Here is a 16,402-nt window from a genome sequence, read left to right on the forward strand (position 1 = left end):
GTTTGGAAAATGGGAAGATAATTCTGCAAGCCAAGATTAGAATATTGGAGGGTGCAGTGATGACAGTGGTCAAATATCGCTCTGAAGCATGGGCGCTCCCAAAAGCGGATGAAGATCCAGAGAAGTTGCCTTCGGATTGTTCTGGATACCCGGCTGACTGATCGTATTTCAAACAGTAGGCTGTACAAAAATGGGGTTCAATCACGCTTTCTAGGGCTATAGTGAAAGAAAGGTTGAGATGGTTAGGACATGTTTTGTGCATGAAGGATGACAGATTACCGAAGATTGTCCTTTTTGGCCAACCGTCTAGGGCTATACGGAAAGCAGGTCATCTTTGTATGGGGTGGGAGTATCCTTGGTGGGTATAAAGAGGGAGGATTTGAATTGTCTGGGATGGAGGAGGAGTGTGCGTAGCTGTATTGACCTCAGGTGGCATGGTACTGTAGTGAGTTGTTAGTAGTAGTAGTAGCAGTAGTCAATTTATCACATTCTGGCGAGTAATTATAATTGCAAAGAGGAAATCTAAAGCAATGCATGCAAAATTTTTGTTCTCGCCCTCCAAGAAATTCTGCAATCAATTATTCCTTCGCTATATCTTATTATTTTCTGTAAGCTGTATGAGTTTCGTAAGGTAATTTTTACGTTTATAAATGGAGTATTTGTTTGAAATTTCCAGAAAATATATTTTTCACTCTGTTCCTTTGGAATACAACAGCATGTGTTTGCAATAATCTTCTATTCTTATCCTTTCAAAAGTAGTTTGACAGACTCCCCTCACTGACTGTATTACGCTTTCTTCACAGCTTGGACCCACGTTATATAATACCTTCTATTGAACTTAGTAATCCATTTTATATTCCATTCACCAACAGGCCACACAATACAAGCTGGGGCTCTTTGAAGGAAATTTTATACAGTAAATGGTTTCTATGGAGAATATTAAGAAGACTCAGATTCTTGTTTCGTTGGGATGACTTTTCTGGAAAGGGGAAAATTGAAAAGTTAAAGATTGTGCAATGGTGAGGTACAGGTTAATACCCTCCCTCTATTTAGGCCTTTTCATTCTTTTACTTAAATGTTTGTCTTAAATACTAATTTTTCTTTTTATCATGGGATTAAAATGACAAAATTCCTTGCTTTATTAGGGTTATCGAACAGTTCGTGGTAAATAAACACGTGTCCGTTATCTTTCTTCTGGCAAAAAAAAAAAAAAAAAAAAACACGCATACACAAAATTCCATATTTTTGCAGATGGAACCTTGAAACCTCTACAGCGGGGTTCTCTGGTGTGCTAAATCTGATGTTGCCATATCCATTAAGATTCCTTAACTTTCAGGGGATGTTTCCCCCTTTTTTTGGAATCGGGCAATTTTCTCAGGCTCGTAGATTTTGTCGAGTTACATTAAACTTAGTGAATCTGTATATGTTGAATTAGCATAATAAGCCGATTCTTCGGATGTATTTGTATTTGTTTTTTAGGTTTTTGGTTACTATTGAGCCGAATCGTTCCTTATTTACAGTTCGTTAATAAAAAATGTCTGATCTAACAAGCGACCATTTTTGGCGTTCTCTTTGCGATAGTATAAGTAGCATAAATTATTCTTTTTTGAGTGCTAAAATAGCTATTTAAGCAGAGGGAAACGAGTCAGATCAACTCAACATTTAAAATTAATTAATTTGTTTCTGTTGATTAATTAATCTTATTCAGTAGTAAACTAAATTATTATTTATAAATAAATATATGAATAAGATTAGTTAATTAAAAAAAATGTGAAAAGCCAGTAGGGCCAGTTACAATTAGTATAAATATATAAGCATTAATTGAGGGAATTTCTATTAAGCATGCTGTTATGTCAAAGTTGAGAAGTAGAGAAGCTGATCACGTATTATTGTGTCTCAACTATTGTAAATTGACGAGGTGTATTTGGTAATGAAGTCCATTGGATCTGATAGTGCCTTCTAAATACCATGACCTGCAAAAGCTTTATTAAATGCAATTGAATCCATTGGAGAATTTACATAAAGCTGTCTCGCACAAGATTAAAGCAAATAAATCCTTTGACGGGGAAAGATGCAATTATATCATACTCCATTTTCTTAGAAATGAGTCATCTGTTCATTCATCTGCTGCTCTTGCAACCTTTCTTGTTCTTGTTTTCTAAGAGTTTTGATACCGTTGAAAGCAAATACTGGAAAATCATTACCATCTACATTATTTTTTTTTGATATTTTAAATTCTTAAATAATGAATTGAAGGGATGCCTCAAAATTCAGTATATATACTATTGAATCCATTTGAGAATCTATTGAGAGCTGTTTTGCACAAGCTTAAGCAAATATATTCTTTGACGGATAAAATATGCAACCTTATCATTACCATTTCTTACAAATGAGTCATTTGTTCTTGATTTGGTGCTTTTGTAGCCTCTTTTTTCTTGCTTTCTAAGAATTTTGACGGTTTTGATAAAAATATTCTTTGAAAATAATCTTGTTACACTATTTTCATACTATTTTCAGTGTTTATTCCTTAAAGAACCAATTAAGAACACATATGGAAAAAAAAAGATGTGTATATTTTTTTGTTTTCAAGTATTTTTTTCGGCTCCTTTCCATCTATATTATTCAATTATGTTTTACTAGCAAAACGTTTTTGTGAGTAGTTACTCCATTGGTATCCATCGAATGAAGGCCTACTATCATGTTATTTACATTATTTTCTTAATTGTCTTGAGCACCGAAATTACCAATCAGCATCACCTATCAGTTTCTTTGGTACCGAAATTACAAACCCACTGCCCCAACTCTAGATCCATAGAGACCTGACCTAAGTACCGAAGAATCGGCTTTGCTTTACCGCTAAGAAAGAAACTAAGAAAAAAAAATATAAAAAGGACATGTAACTAATTCATCAACTGGTGACAATTTTAGTTCGTACAATTACAGAGTTTGAAGCTACCTTTCGCTTTTTATTTTCCGCAATCATCCCCGTTTCTTTTTTTTGGTTATGACCACGCATTCCTTAATCAAACATATACACAAACATAAAAAAAAAAATCGAATGCCTTTTCTGCCAAATTAGTAGAATATTATTATAAAAATTTGAACAGTTCTTTGCCCCTTTTCTCTTTTTTATAGAATTAACCAATCGAGTGCCTAAACAACTCTTAAATGAATAATTCTTTACCAGAAACGCTGTAAAAAACGTCTATGTCAAGTTTTACATTTTAAAAATAATTTTGTTTGTTTGCAGCTCTCACGAGTCAAATGTACCGTTGACAAAGACACGAATCAGTCCAGAATTGGAAAATGTTCCATTCCCGATGCCGAAGCTTAGACGGAAACCGAATTTTACTGGTGACAATCGAATTGAAAATAAGAATTCATTGGTACTGAATTTTAACAATCCTATTGGCGGAGAGAAATTGACAAATTTAAGGCTTGAGATGAACAAGTCAAGTAAGTAATGGAAAATTATTCAAACGAGGGGAAATTTCCAGTGGAACAAACCGATTAAAGGCGTAGTTCTGGCATAATCGGATTGATATTTTACGATATTCCTTTGGTTAAATAAATTTTCTGCTGTATCTATGGGCTTTGCCAACAATTTACTTAAAGGGGTTGTCGAGAATCAGGATTTTTTTTACAGAAAAAAAAACTTTTCAGACCATTTAAGAATTTTTCGTGTGGACACATTTTTTACAAGTTATTATCATTAGGGGGCAACTGGTTAGTGGTCATTTCAAACGTTTTGTCCGGACATTTGATGTATGGGTTATTATGTGGTACCTCTGATGGTTTGTATTATTGTAACCAGCTATTGAAATAAATCCCAATGCATTAGCTCCATTATTTTCCCTTTTGTAAGGAGTGACTCATTGCGTCTCTTCAGATTTGGTGAAAAAGATTTATTTTTTGAAATAACAAGTCAAATTAACTTAATTATAGCCAAAATTAGCCTGCGGTGGCTTACTGAATTTTGAGCAGTTGTTGCAAAAACTTTTCACATGACGCGATACAGCTTGTGCTACCTATGGGTCCTCTACAGTATCAGTTATATACGTAAAAAGACAACGAAAATTGTAAAGCATTAGCTTTGATCTTCGTAATTCGATTCTGAAGGAATACGCATATGAACTTATACACATAAATAAAGATCATGCCATTAATAGTCTACTTAAGTTTAGCTAATTGCTTTTTTCGTTTTGCCTCTTTTTTGCCAATTGTATGTGACTCAACTTCCAATATAAGGCCTGTCTTATAAATAATCACGTGCTAAAATTTAGAAAACCTGAGGACTCTAATCTTACCTCTCAAACCATTTATTTTTTTTTTTTTTTTTTTAGAAAATCAAAGTTCATTATGATGTGATCAGTGGTCTAAAGATTTTTATGTGAATATTATCAAAGTTTTTTCTTCCATCCCATATTGGCTGTGGTGAAGGTATGGGGCACAAGGGGGCAGTTGTCCCCGAGTGCGGGCACTGAGGGGGTGCCAAACTTTTTTTTTTCTTATATTGCAGGAGTTGTGGAAGGGGGAAAACTGACGTTCTTCACGGGCGCTGATAACCCTTAGCCAGTCTGCCAGTTGGGAAGAAAAATTCTCTGGCCTCTGCCAGTTGGGAAGAAAATTTTAATTCTTGACCAAGATCAATGATCACTGTGATCCTAGCTCCTTGACCCTTTGATTAAGCGAAAAACGAAAATATTAGATTGCTGATGTAAGGTCTGTATCCCTAGTAAACTACTATTTCACTAGTTTCGACTCCCTAACTAATTATAGGGGGATTAAAGTTCACCACTCATGTCAATAATGATAGGTCCAGTGTAAAAATTTCAAATTGTATGAGACTAAAAATTAGAGAATCATTATAAAATTTTGATTAGTAGCCGTGGGAACATGGCTTTAAATTGCCAAACAAAAACCCATTAGGAGAAGATACCATAAAAGGAAGTTAGGGTTGAAATCCAAAGCATTGGTCAGAAATGTCCTTTAAAATTTTGACGGCTGCTAATTAATAAAATGAAGAGTAAACCCAAAAGTTTCGGTGGAGGGGAGGACTTCGATACAGGATCCGCACTCCTTCCAAACCAGACTTTTGGGTACGGCTATTCGTATATCTAAATTATTAAAAATTCATAAAAAAAACTTTGTAAATAAGCTGTAGATAATGATCTTTCGCATATTACAAAATTTTTTGGCCCAAGAGGTTCTTAGCAGCACTCCCACCTAAAAAAAAGGAAAAAAAAAGATTGTAATATGATCCCAAAATCTACCAATGATTTAATTTCCTATGCTGTATTTTAAGTCCCGTTAAATAAAAACCTTGTTTTCATTCGATATCAATCTTGTAACTTAAATTCTGTCTCGAGGCTCATTTTGACTATAATTTCGTGCCCTGCATCCCTTTCTACGGTGCAGACAACATGATCTAAAGCGTTGTGCCTTGGTATATTAGTAGACACATTTTTATGGCACTTGGTATTAACCAAGTGACATATAGCAGTCGCCAATTCTGTCGGTCTGTCTGTCGGTCTGTCTGTCGGTCCCGGTTTTGCTACTTTAGGCACTTCCAGGTAAGCTAGGACGATGAAATTTGGCAAGCGTATCAGGGACCGGACCAGATTAAATTAGAAATAGTCGTTTTCCCGATTTGACCATCTGGGGGGGGGGGGGGAGTGGGGGCCCGGTTAATTCGCAAGAAATAGAAAAAATGAAGTATTTTTAACTTATCAGCGGGTGATTGGATCTTAATGAAATTTGATGTTTGGAATGATATTGTGTCTCAGAGCTCTTATTTTAAATCCTGACCGGATCTGATGACATTGGGGGGAGTTGGAGGGGGAAAACCTAAAGTCCCTGTTTTGCTACTTTAGGCACTTCCAGGTAAGCTAGGACGATGAAATTTGGCAAGCGTATCAGGGACCGGACCAGATTAAATTAGAAATGGTCGTTTTCCCGATTTGACCATCTGGGGGGGGGAGCGGGGGCCGGTTAATTCGGAAAGAATAGAAAAAATGAAGTATTTTTAACTTATGAGCGGGTGATTGGATCTTAATGAAATTTGATGTTTGGAATAATATTGTGTCTCAGAGCTCTTATTTTAAATCCCGACTGGGTCTGATGACACTGGGGGGAGTTGGAGGGGGGAAACCTAAAATCTTGGAAAACACTTAGAGTGGAGGGATCGGGATGAAACTTGATGGGAAAAATAAGCGCAAGTCCCAGATACATGATTGACATAATCGGAACTGCTTTGCTCTCTTTGGGGTAGTTGGGGGGGGGAGTAATTCTTAAAAATTAGAAAAATGAGGTATTTTCAACTTACGAACGGGTGATCGGATCTCAATGAAATTTGATGTTTAGAAGGATATCGTGTCTTAGAGCTCTTATTTTAAACCCGACCGGATCTGGTGACATTGGGGGGGGGGAGTTGGAAGGGAGAAACCTAAAACTTGGAAAACACTTAGAGTGGAGGGATCGGGATGAAACTTGGTGGGAAAAAAACACGAGTCCTAGATACATAATTGACATAACCAGAACGGATCCGCTCTCTTTGGGGTAGTTGGGGGGGGGGTTTAATTCTGAAAAATTAGAAAAAATGAGGGATTTTTAACTTACGAACGGGTGATTGGATCTCCATGAAATTTGATTTTTAGAAGGATATCGTGTCTCAAAGCTCTTATTTTAAATCCTGACCGGATCTGGTGACATTGGGGGAAGTTTGGGGTGGGAAAACCTAAAATGATGGGAAACGCTTAGATTGGAGGGATTGGGATGAAACTTGGTTGGAAAAATAAGCAGAAGTCTTGCATACGTGATTTACATAATTGGAACGGATCCGCTCAATTGCGAGGGGGGGGGGGGGTAATTCTGAAAATAAGAAAAATGACGTATTTTTAACTTACGAAGGAGTGATCGGATCTTCATGAAACTTCATATTTAGAAGGACCTCGTAACTCCGATATCTTATTTTAAATCTTAACCGGATCAAGCGTAATTGGGGGGGGGCAGTTGGGGGGACCGGAAATCTTAGAAAATACTTAAAGCGGTGAGATCAGGATGAAACTGGATGTGAAGAATAGAAACCTGTCTAAGATACGTGACTCATAACTGGACCGGATCTGCTCTCTTCGGTGGAATTGGGGGGGGGGGGTAATTTTGAAAATTGAGGTATTTGTAACTTACGAAAGGGTGACCAGATCTTAATGAAATTAAATATTTAGAAGGATCTCGTGCTTTAAAGTTCTAATTTCAAATTCCGACCAGATCCTGTGACATTCGGGGGAGTTGGAGGGGGGAACCGGAATTCTTGGAAAACATGAAAATTGGAGTATTTATATCTTACGAATAGATGATCAGATCGTAATGAAATTTGATTTTTAGAAGGAATTCATGTCTCAGAGCTCTTATTTCAAATCCCGACCAGATCTTTTGACATTGTGGGGATTTGGAGGCGGAAATCTTGGAAAAACACTTGGAGTGTAGGAATCGGGATGAAGCTTGGTGGATAGAATAAACAAATTTCCTTGATACGTGATTGACAGAATTGTACTGGATTCCCTCTCTTTGGGGGAGTTGGGGGGAGGGGCTCAGTGATTTGGCGAGTTCGGTGCTTCTGGACGTGCTAGGGCGATGAAAATTGGTAGGCGTGTCAGGGAGCTGCACAATTTGACTTGATAAAGTCGTTTTCCCAGATTCGACCATCTGGGGGGCAAAAAGGAGAGGAAAAATTAGAAAAAATTAGGTATTTATATTTTACGAGTGGGTGATCGGATCTTAATGAATTTTGATATTTAGAAGGACTTTGTGACTCAGAGCTCTTATTTTAAATGTTGACCGGCATTAAGCCTCTTATTTTCCTTTTTAAATCAATCTATTGATTCATAGAATTTTGTTAGAGCTCATACCATATGATCTCTTGGCTCTTAGCTCTCCTCGCCTCGTCACAAGTGCCATATGAGCTCTTAGCTCTTATTTTAATTACACTTCTGAATAGTGTTTGTTAGGCTTATGAAGATGAGAGAAGAAACGGGGATCCTAGGAAATATTCAAATAAAGTTAAAAATAAGCAATGAGGAGTAGTGTACCTAAACTTAAGGTTCGGTTTTTTAATTAAGGTACAAGCGATCCAAAAAGTCTCGACAAAAAGCATCGACAAAGTTTTAATCCTGGAATTTGTGTTCTTGAAAGCCTTCTTGGTTGGTCTATTGAAGATTAGAAATTCTTGGTATTTTTGGGCTCTTTTATTTTTTTTATGCTGAGGTACCAAGGGGAGTGCTGAGGTATCAATGCCAGTTGCCAAGGAGTGTGAAAATGAAATCTGACTCTTTGTATTGATTAAGTGGAATTTAGACGACTATATATGTCTTAAAAAGACCTCCATATGCGGTTATGCATTTTTGGGCAGTAGCAGACACCAAAATTAAACAAAAGAAACCTGGTGAAAATCCACCAAAAACTAAGCTAAAAAATATGGCACCAATTAAGAGTTTAAGGAGACTCAGCTTTCTCTTATAGTTGTGGTTTTCTTTGGGACGACAAATTGTTAATGTTTGAATTTTTACAGACAGAAAGTGTTGTCGAACTTAACTACTCAGTTTTGCTAATGTATTTTTACGGTTCATTCATGGTATCTTCACGGCGGTACAACACTGACAATAATGAGATACTTCCCTAAAAAAAAAACTTACACGATTTTCAACAACAAAAGAAAAGTGTGGCTTTCAGGTATAAATGGGCATAAGATGGGTCCATGGGGGCCAAAATTGTTTTTATTTTAAATCCTTGCTACTTTAAGCAATATGAATAAAGGTTGCTTTGTAAACCTATGAAGATGAGAGGAGCTATAAAGATCCTTAAACTATTAAAATATTGTAAAATGAGAGCTATTAGGTTTAGTGTCCTCAACTAATTCCTGAAATTAAATTACAGCCAGTTCTAATAAGCTGGACCTAAATTTGAATTAAGCTCTGTCTGGTCTTGAATGTGTTGCTCATTAAATACTTTTTTCATTGCCATCAGCTCGTCATGCGAAATGTAATAAAGATAGGAAAAAGTGTTTTACAAATTGTCTTGATGCATGCAACAGGCTATTGAGTTTGATAAGCAGGAATGGGCTTATTACTTTACCACATGCTGGTATTCTAGGGAGAGTCAAAGTGGTTACCTTATAAAAGAAGAAGCGATTTAGCGTCAATGATGTACATAATTCACGTCTTGTAAATCAGTTATTAATGTTAAAAGTATAAGTAACTCTAATCAAGCTGTTGTATCACTTCTATTGCACACCAGATGAAAGTATTCGTGGGAATTGTTAATTTTTGATTAATAAAGGCCAAAAGTGGTAGGGGGTTCACCCCTACTTAAATCCTAACTATTCTAAACCTTTAGAAAAACAAATTACATTTTGAAGACTGGAGAAAGCTAATGTGTAAAATTGTTGAATAAGAAGCATAGTGTTAAGTGTTGGTAAAGACAAGAAAAAAGAGTTTTGCAAGGTAGCCTTCTTCCGACTGAAGTCGAAAAGGTTTGACCACACCATTAAGGGTCAGACCTATATCGTCTATTATGAAACTTAGTAGATTTTATTTGGAAACTTTTCTTTTGTGTGATAGTTTTTAACGTCACTCCTTTTGATTAATGGTGGCTAAAAGTGGAAGGGGGTCTACCCCTCCTTGAATCTAAAGTATTCTAAACCTTTAGAAAGACAAATCGCATATTGACGACTGGAGAAAACACCTAGTAGAATTGTTGAATAAGAAGTATCGCGTAGAATGTTAAAAAGACAAGAGAAAGAGCTTTGAAAGGTAAGCTGCTCTAGTCTGCAATTTTCTTTTTAAAGTTTTAGAATACTTTGGAATCAACTGGAAGCCCCTTTCCACTTTAGGCCTTTGTCAATCAAAATCTTTTAAAAGAACCTTTCTAACCCTGGAAAATTGGAAAATAGTGTCCTAAAATTGCATTATTTTCCGATCTAGATAAGGGTCTTCGCCCCAGCATTAAGGGTTAGACCTGTATCGTCTATTACCAAACTTTGTAGATTATTCGAAAATTTTCTTTTGTATCATAGCCAGAGGATGTCACTAATTTTGATTGAGGAAGACCAAAAGTGGAAGAGGGGCTGCTTCGAATTGAATCCAAAGTATTCTAGCCTTTAAAAGAAAAATTGTATTCTCAATATTGAAGTAGACTACCTTGTAAAATTTTAATAAGAAATGTGTCAGATCAAATATTCAATTTGTACGTCAAAGTTGAATTGTAGCAAAGGTTAAATTGATCAGATTGATTGTTGTCTTTATTTTAATGTTGTTTACATTGATATTTAAGAATACCCGATTAGAATCGCCGGAATCGATATAGACAAAATACCTATTTATTTTTGTAATGTTTAAAGTTGTGATATTTTCAAACCAAAAGTATTTCAGATCAAAGGCAGAAAATTGTCCTTTAAGCTCGAAGAAGCATTTACCAAAATACGTCCTCTTAAGCTTAATTCTAATAAACGGTTGGAATAAACGGATTATTTATTTACTTTTTTTCATGCAGTTTTCAATGATACTTTAGGATGCCCGAATTGGATTGCTAGAACCGAAAAAAAAACTTGTTTTTTTTTTTTATTTTAAAGTAGTTGTAAATTTCGAATCTGGAATATGTCGGGTCAAACATCGGAAACTGGTTTTTAAGCTCGACGAAGTATATGTCAAGGTACGGCTTCTAAGCCTAGTTATAGCAGATATTTGAATAAATAATTTGTTTCTTTTCTTTTTTTAATGCTTTTTGCAATGTCCTTTATAATGCCCAAGTAGAATCGCCGAAACCAAAGCAGCAGTGTCAAAGTCAAATGATTCCTTCCCTTTCATTACTTTCCATTTGCTTTCCAATTTGTCGATAAAGAACCAGATTGAAACAGCTTCTAAGGCCAAAGATTGAAAATACGAAGAGTGAATATGACTTGTTGAAAAATATTTTGAAGCAGATGGCATTGACTTTCACTTAAGCATTTCACCACCGAGAAAACTTTCGACAAACATTAAAGAAAATTTCCAAACTAGTTTTTTCAAACAAAGGTAGCACATGACGTTACATTTTAAAACAAACCTTGCTTGAAAAGTGATTTCCTGAAAGCATTCTAGAATGTAACAAAAATAACCTGTTGCTAACTCCCAGTGTTTTATTCACCGATTAACTTTCAAAATATTTGAGCAAAAGGTATTATTAGCCAAACAAATGCGACTAAATGCTCCCTTAAATTGTATAAGCGCCGTTAGATTAAATTGCGCCTTGACTGGTCTATTCCTTCTTGAAGCATTGAGATAGTAGATCCAAAATTAAAGCGTAAAGAACAGGGAATTGAGAGGGAATGCTTCAACCTTCTCATGTTAAGGATAATTTTGCTTGTTTTTAATATGATTAAATAAAAAATACAAGCTTTTACAACTGAAAGTAAGGAGCAACATTATACCTTAAAACGAACAGAAATTTTCATGTATATGAAAGGGCTTCCCCATCCTCAATAGCTCGCTCTTCACGCTAAACTTTTTCAGCACTTAAAAACAAAACAAAAACTTGTTTTTCTAATTAAACGACCCTTGTGTTTCAGGAGTTGTTTCTAAGGAATTGGGACAAAATCTAAACTTTAGCGTAAAGAGCGAGGCGTTGAGGAGGGCTCGTATTGCTCTAACAGTGAGATTAGGTAATAAAAACTTCTCAGTTCTGTTGTTTGCGGATTACACTGCTCTAGTGGCGAATTTGGCACATGATTTACATAAGCTACAGCATTTAACAGATGATTATCTAAAAATGAAGTGCCTTCAGATAAATAATATTTAAATCAGCAGTAAAATGCGATTCTTTTGATGTAGCTTGTGGTGTCGAAATTCCGTTTTTTAGAGTTTTGGTTTCTATTGAGCCGGGTCTCCTTACTACAGTTCGTTACCACGAATTGTTTGATTCAGAAATCAAAAGGGGTTATATTTAACAAGAGGAATGGTAAATGTGAAAGTAAATTTTGGTTTGAAGGGGAGAAGATAAAATTTGTTGATAAAATTAAGTATCTTAGATATATTTTTCAAAGTAATGGAATTCACATATAAAGGAAACGTTAAACCGGGGAACAGCAGCAACGTTTACAATTTTCTGGAATAATGTAATGGGAATAAAAAAAATGTCGTTACATGAAAGATTCTTCTTACCGAGAATAATGCCCATTCTTCATTACGAGCAGAGATTTGGGGGCATGAGAAATCGGATCAGCTAGAGTGGGTTTAGTTAGGGTACTTTAAGAGATTGTTTGGGCTGGATAGAAAGACTCATTCCCAGTTTTTAAATGGTGATCTAGGTACATGGGCACTAAAAATAAAAGATATTTTTAGACAAAACAGGGTTTTTTTTTGTTTGGAATGAAGATAGAGGACCAATGGATATAAATACAAGTTGGAACAATGAGATTTAGATAGTACTAGAGAATGGAATGATCCAAAAATGGAGTGAGGAGATAAAAAAAAATCGAAAGCCTTAAAGTTTTATAAAGATGTTAAGGTGGTTTATGGTCAGGAGTTCTACCTTAAGCTGAATTTACCAGCTAGATATTTGACGTTATAGATCCAGCTCAAGGCTAATTGCCTTCCAATTAGCGCAAGATTTAAAAGTTTTTCTAACGAAAGATATTTTTATTAAGACAGATCTTCATGCCCGCTTTGCAGAGTTAAGGAGGATTATTCGGTGCATTGCTTGAGCCAGTGCCAAGGGCTCTCTACTATAAGGGAAGGGTCATTTTGAAAAAAATGAGCTAATACTTCCCGGTGTCTTAAATAGTACGTCGCCTCAGTTTATTTTAGAATAGCGAGGTATCTGGAAATTTTGTTAACTACAAAAAAAATCCTAGTATAAAGTAAATGTAATGTTTCATTTAAGTGTTTTTTCCAAGTGTTAAGTATTTTTTTTTTCAATGACCACATTTCCGAATATTAAGTACTATTATTAGATTAATGTAGTATTTCATTTAAGTGTTTTATGACGATCGCTCATCAAAGTTTAAGTTATTTATGCTATTCATTTATGTTATTTACTGTGTTCATGGCCGTATATTTGGCTTTAAAATACGTTTTTCTAATCTTGTACATAAAAATTTCTGTTTCCTAACTTTCAGTTGAAATAACTTGTTTTTATTATTTAATTTCTGATCGTTTTTTAAATAACGCCAGGATATCTGGCTCCACCTTTACAGAAAAATCCCATCCCCACGGAAATCTGGATCCTCTGGACAATTCCATCCTGATGAAAATTTACCTTGGAAAATTACCCTTAACATCTCTACGCGTAAAATTTAATCGGTAAAGAGAAGGCAAGACATGTAAAGAAATTCCGTATAGGAATTCTGGCAAGTTCCCCCAGTTTAAAATTCTCCCTGAAAAGCTCACCCCCTGGAAACTTCCCTCTCCATGGAAAATTTTCCCCTTCAAAAGTTATCGCAGCAGAAAATTCGTTCTTCTCTCCTCATCCAAAATATGTACGAATGCTTCCCAATAACGAATATTATACGCATACAATGGGCAAATCTTATAATTCGAAGATCTTTCCCCAGGGGATATGGGGGTCAAGTTATCTCCAAGGACATGGTTATTGGCCTTTAAACTATGCTGAACAGAATAGCTATCTAAAATTTGATCTAACGATTTTGGGAAAAATCGGCGTTGGAGGAGGCCTAGTCGTCCTCGAATTTTTTTGGTCTTTTAAAAAAATGCACTTGAACTTTTCATTTCCATTAGAATGAGCCCTCTCCTGAAGTTCTAGTCCAACTGGTTCGATACGATTACATTCCATTTTCTAGAGTTTCGGTTACTATTGAGCCGGGTCGCTCCTTACTTACAGCTCGTTATCACGAACTGTTTGCTAGTCAGGGTTGTCCTAAATTGGTCAACTTTTATTGCAATTATTCGATACTTAAAAGCGACTGTTCCATTATAAGCTATGATTTCTATAAAGAGAGGTGAACAACATCCTTTCCGTATCACATAATTTTTGAAGTGAAGGAAGGTCAGTGAAGGGGTGTACACCCCAACCCTTCAAGTTAACACCCCAACCCTTCAAGTTAACTTGAAGGACTTGTCACATAAATTTTGAAAACGTGGGTCAATAAGTATACTTTTTTGGCCTCGCCCCCCCCTCCCTGACTGTACATATCCTGACTAATAGCTAAAATAACTTTCAAAAACACCTTTCAGGTTAAATGCCGTTCAATAGTTATACGCTGATTAACTATCTCATCATTTTTAATTGCTTTTTGTTCATTATTGTGTCAAAAATTTGTATTTTGCGGCACAAAACGTTTGAAATTTAGCACTTTGCTGTGATCTCTTTTGTCATTTAAAAAGGGAATCTTTCAGTTAGTGTTCGGATGAGACACCCTACCCTCCCTATATTCTAAGGTAACTAGTATGATACTATCACCCTTGATAAAATACACATAATAACACTCACTACCCATCTCGGCCAAAAGACAACATTTTGAGTTATCACAGATAAGGTTTTGACACCTTAGTTCCACGGGTGTCAGGCATGCATAATTTGATGGCGTAGTATTTCATCATGTTCCTAACCTTTTTTGGAGATATTTTCCTTTTTTTATAACTACGTAAATTTTCTTATGCTAATAATCTCAACACATTTCATATGTTTTGAGTAAGCATCAAAAGTGGACATCATTTTTGTATTATGCATCGTTATCAATATTCTTGTTACTAAAGTTTCACTTTCTATCGTCAAGAATCATCCTTTATGTAAAAGTTTTCTTTTTTTATAAAATCAAATTTAAATTTATATAAAAATTGAAATAAGAGTTTGGTAAATAGCTCCTTTCGTGGCAAAATTAGCTGCTTTTGATCAGTAAATGTATTCATAACGAAACCTAACAAACACTTCACTCAATCCCACCGTCGTTCCCTAAATATCATTTAGACTCAGGCCCTTCAGAGCTGTGATTATCGAAAAAAAGATCGGACGTTGGGCACGCTTAGATATTCCTATACATTCAAATTCACCCAAAAGAGTCCCCTCGTAATCGAAATTATGGAAAGAACTTGTTATACATATGGAAACCCCCTGCTTCTTTTCCTATTAGATCTGCTACTCCTCATTTTCTGTCCATTTCAAAAACTCCGGCTAGCAGTCCATAATAAACTTGATTGAAACTACATGGAATAATAAACAGGCAGGATTATTGAATGGCCCTTTTTTGGTTCGATATAGTTTAATTTTGGCTTTTTCTTCTTTTTTTGCCGACACTATTGCACTACTTTGAATGCTATTTTTTCGAATGCTGTTTTTTATTATCAAATATCGTTCTTTACTTATTGTTCATTGTCATGATCATTTTGTCGCATAAAGTTTTCCGTGACAGTATTAGCTCGAGTTGATGTTCAATTTTAAACATGTAGTGGGGTCAATCCCACCTTCGTTCCCTGAATATAAATTTAAACTCTGACCCTTCTGAGCTATGATAGCGGAAAACAGATCGGCGTTGGGCATGATTATATTATGGTTTTATAGCAGAGCTTACCCGCAAAAGCCTCTCCATAATCGAACCCCCTCCACCTTTTTGCTTAAATGATATGTGACTCCTCCTCTTCCACTCATTTGGAAAACCCTTGTTAACATTCCATTTTGAGCTTGAATGAAACTAAATGAAATAATGAACAAACAGAAAATGGTGGCTATTTTTTTGGCTAATTATCCTATAATCTTCACTTTTACTTCTTTAAGTTTTTGTATACGTTTTTGCTTATAAATTCTTTTTGTTCCTCTTTTTTATTAGACATATATCCAAAAACAGCACGGGTTTCAAATATACATTGTTAACGGGTTTAAGTAACGGGTTAAAGATCAGGTTTCTGAAATCGTCTAAAGGCCAAATTATCAGTCTTTGGTAACAAACTGTAAGTAAGGAGACTTGGACTCGTCCCAATAGTAACCAAAACTCTTGAAAACGAAATCTTGATAAGAAGAAAAACATAAAAAGAATTGGCTTTTCATGCTGATTTCAAATATATAAAATTCATTAAGTTTGACTTTTTGTCCAAATTCTTTCAGAACGACTCCTGAAACACAAGGGCCATTTAATTAGAATAAGAAGCTTTTTTAAAGTACTAAAAGCCTTAGGATGAAGAGCGAGGTATGAGCAGGGGGCAGCTCCCCGTATATACGAAATAATTTCTATTCGCTTTAAGTGTTAATTTTGCTCCTTTGCTCCTGAAATCTCGTATACCTCCACTATTCAGCTTTCTGACATAAGATTTAATTTTGTAATTTCCATCATGATTAGGCTACATCACTTTTGTGGGTGTTTTCCCCTTTTCTAAAATCACGTAAACTTTCTTATACCAATTGCTTTCGATGCATAACTTTA

The 16,402-nt window shown here is 35.5% G+C and overlaps 1 protein-coding gene across 3 annotated transcripts in view; it reads left to right on the plus strand.

The window, feature by feature from the left end:
- LOC136031516 (uncharacterized) overlaps window positions 1-16,402 on the plus strand; it is a 335,648-nt gene that overhangs the window by 274,952 nt on the left and 44,294 nt on the right. For all 3 annotated transcript variants that reach the window (XM_065711185.1, XM_065711186.1, XM_065711184.1), the window contains exon 6: window positions 3,251-3,456. In XM_065711185.1, the coding sequence (XP_065567257.1) occupies window positions 3,251-3,456 (206 nt within the window). The remainder of the gene's footprint in view (window positions 1-3,250; window positions 3,457-16,402) is intronic.

The sequence above is a fragment of the Artemia franciscana genome, chromosome 9, assembly GCF_032884065.1.
Source record: "Artemia franciscana chromosome 9, ASM3288406v1, whole genome shotgun sequence".
NCBI lineage: Eukaryota > Metazoa > Arthropoda > Branchiopoda > Anostraca > Artemiidae > Artemia > Artemia franciscana.